Here is a 2567-nt window from a genome sequence, read left to right as displayed (position 1 = left end):
TTACATTGTATTGGTAATGGTATGTATGGAGAAGCATTTAGAGTTGAGTATCTTGCGTTAGGAGACATTGTTTTACTTTTTGTCACTGTGACTGCCCTTTACTACCCATCCAATCACAAGCTCTGCTATTTTACAATGTAAAAATTATAATTGGTAGTGGTAAAAAAAATCCCTTACTGCGTACGTGTGTAGCCAAGTGCCCTATGCTGTTTGTAATTGCGTTCAGTATCGTGTGGGCATAAAGAGAGTATAGAGTAGCCCGGCACAGCCCTAATTAATTCTCATTTTAGTGCAAAGCATGATAGAAATAAAACACATTAATGTAATAATACATACGGGTCTCTTATACTTTCATGAAAATAGCACAATCATATTTTAAGATACATCAGTTTCCTGGTCACCTTCCTCAGGGCAGTTTTAACTTCCTTATTTCTAAGTGTATAAATTATAGGGTTCAGTGTTGGTGTAACTGTGCTATAAAATAGGGACAACATTTTGTTAGTATCTGAAGAAGTGGAGGACTTTGGCTTTATGTATGAAATCATCGCTGAGCCATAAAATATTGTTACAACCATAATGTGGGACCCGCAAGTGGAGAAAGTTTTTTTCCGTGCTGCAGCAGAGGAAAGTCTTAAAATAGTTCTTATTATTTTAATATAAGATGTTAGGATAAAAACAACTGGAATTATTAACAATGTTGTTCCAATAATGTAGTTCACAAGCTCCATTGCTGAAATATTGCCACATGCTAATGCTAGCGTTTCTGTAATCTCACACCCAAAATGATTTATTTCATTATGTCCACAAAGATCCAGACTGAATGCAAGAACAACACTGGGAATCGCTATAAGGAGTCCACAAATCCATGTTCCTGTGGCTAGCTTGATGCATACAGACCTGCGAATAATTGTTGTATAATGTAATGGGTAGCATATCGCTATATATCGATCAGAAGCCATTACGGCTAACACAATACATTGTGCCTCTCCCATAACCAGTGATATGTACATTTGTGCAGCACATTCTGCAAATAAAATGTTCTTTTTGACAGCTAAAAGGTCCCTCAGTAATCTGGGCATAATGGATGTTGCGTAACAGATATCCAGAATGGAGAGGTTGGCAAGGAAAAAATACATCGGATACTGAAGGCTGGTGTCTGCAATTGTTACCAAAATAATAAGGAAGTTTCCAAAAATTATAACCAGGTAGATAAGTAAGTAAATAACAAAGAGGACGATTTGTGCCAAAGGATCATTGGTGAGTCCAAGAAGAATAAACTCCATGCCCAGCGTGCCATTTCTCCCAGCCATTCTAAATAAAAAGTTGAGAAATAAAACAGTGATTATTCTGTTACATTGTAAACATTGAAAAACACATTTGATTAATTTAAGCCAATCAATATACCCCTTATATAGCTTTATGAGGTATGTTCAAAGGATTATTACATACCGATTCCATTACTGATACCAAATGTTTACATTACAAGAATTTAAGGCTTCTAACAAACAGGTTGAGTCTCCCATATCCAAATATTCTGAAACATGGAATGTTCCGAAATACGGAATATTTTCAGCATGACTGAGATAGTGAAACCTTTGCTTTTTGATGGTTCACAAACTTTGTTTAAGGCACAAAATTATTAATATAAAGTATAAAATGACCTATAGGCTTTGAGTATAGTGTGTATATGAAACATAAATTAATTTCATGTATGTACACAAACTTTGTTTGAACCACAAATTTATTGAAAATATTGTATAATATAATTTCAGGCTGTGTGTATAAGGTGTATACTGTGATTAGATTTGGGCCCTGTTCCTAAGACATTTCAATATGGTATACAAATATTCCAAAATACGGAATATTCCGATTTCCAAAATACCCTTGGTCCCAAGCATTTTGGATATGGGAGACTCAACTTGTATCAGTATTATTTTTTGCCGCACAGTTGGGACATATACTGCTGTGGTATTACATACTGTATATAATTATGTCACTCCTTCATATGTTTATTGGACCACCTTGTCATTAGTAGGCCATGTCCCCTGGTGACCACAGGCGGAGATCACCATGAGTGTGAAGTTGATACCTAGCTGCGGGACTCATAAGGAGTTGGGAAGACAGTGACATGGACGACGCATTGCTGCAGTGGGAGTGACCAGGTGGAAAAATGCAGTATTATTGCATCTCTGATAGCAAAATGCTGCTGTGAATGCGTGACTGTGCATTATAGAGATACACTCATAAAAAACTAAACTAAACAAATTAGTAGTCGCTAAATGATTTTGGTAGTAATTGTTTGCTCTGAATTGCAAGATATCTTATCATGCATTGTTATATTTTCAGATTGTTATAAGGTGGACCTGTTATAATGCAGTGAAAGCAAAGGCCAGAGCACAGCCATATTTTGCTAGTCCTGCTGCTGCTCTTACATGTACTAGAATGGCAAGTGCAATAGCAAGTGCCCAATGTGGAGGACTTAGGGTTAGGCACCCCACCTGGAGGGTTAGGGTTAGGCTAGGGGAAGGGGGGTTAGGGACTCCCGGTGGGAGGTTAGGGTTAGGCAC

At 37.2% G+C, this 2567-nt stretch overlaps 1 protein-coding gene across 1 annotated transcript; it reads right to left on the bottom strand.

Moving 5' to 3' along the window:
• Window positions 1–368: 368 nt before the first annotated feature.
• Window positions 369–1310, bottom strand: LOC148511986 (olfactory receptor 2K2-like). Its single transcript, XM_088482375.1, has one exon. The coding sequence runs from the start codon at window positions 1308–1310 to the stop codon at window positions 369–371; it is 942 nt and encodes a 313-aa protein (XP_088338501.1).
• Window positions 1311–2567: the final 1257 nt, after the last annotated feature.

This window comes from Taudactylus pleione, unplaced genomic scaffold, assembly GCF_031769625.1.
Source record: "Taudactylus pleione unplaced genomic scaffold, aTauple2 ptg000286l, whole genome shotgun sequence".
In the NCBI taxonomy this organism is placed as follows: Eukaryota; Metazoa; Chordata; class Amphibia; order Anura; family Myobatrachidae; genus Taudactylus; species Taudactylus pleione.
The sequence above is the reverse complement of the archived record's forward strand: the minus strand, read 5'-3'. Positions and strand labels throughout refer to the sequence as shown.

What these genes read in the sequence shown, in the direction of transcription:
- LOC148511986 (XM_088482375.1), bottom strand. Translation starts at nt 1,310, where the DNA reads ATGGCTGGGAGAAATGGCACGCTGGGCATGGAGTTTATTCTTCTTGGA.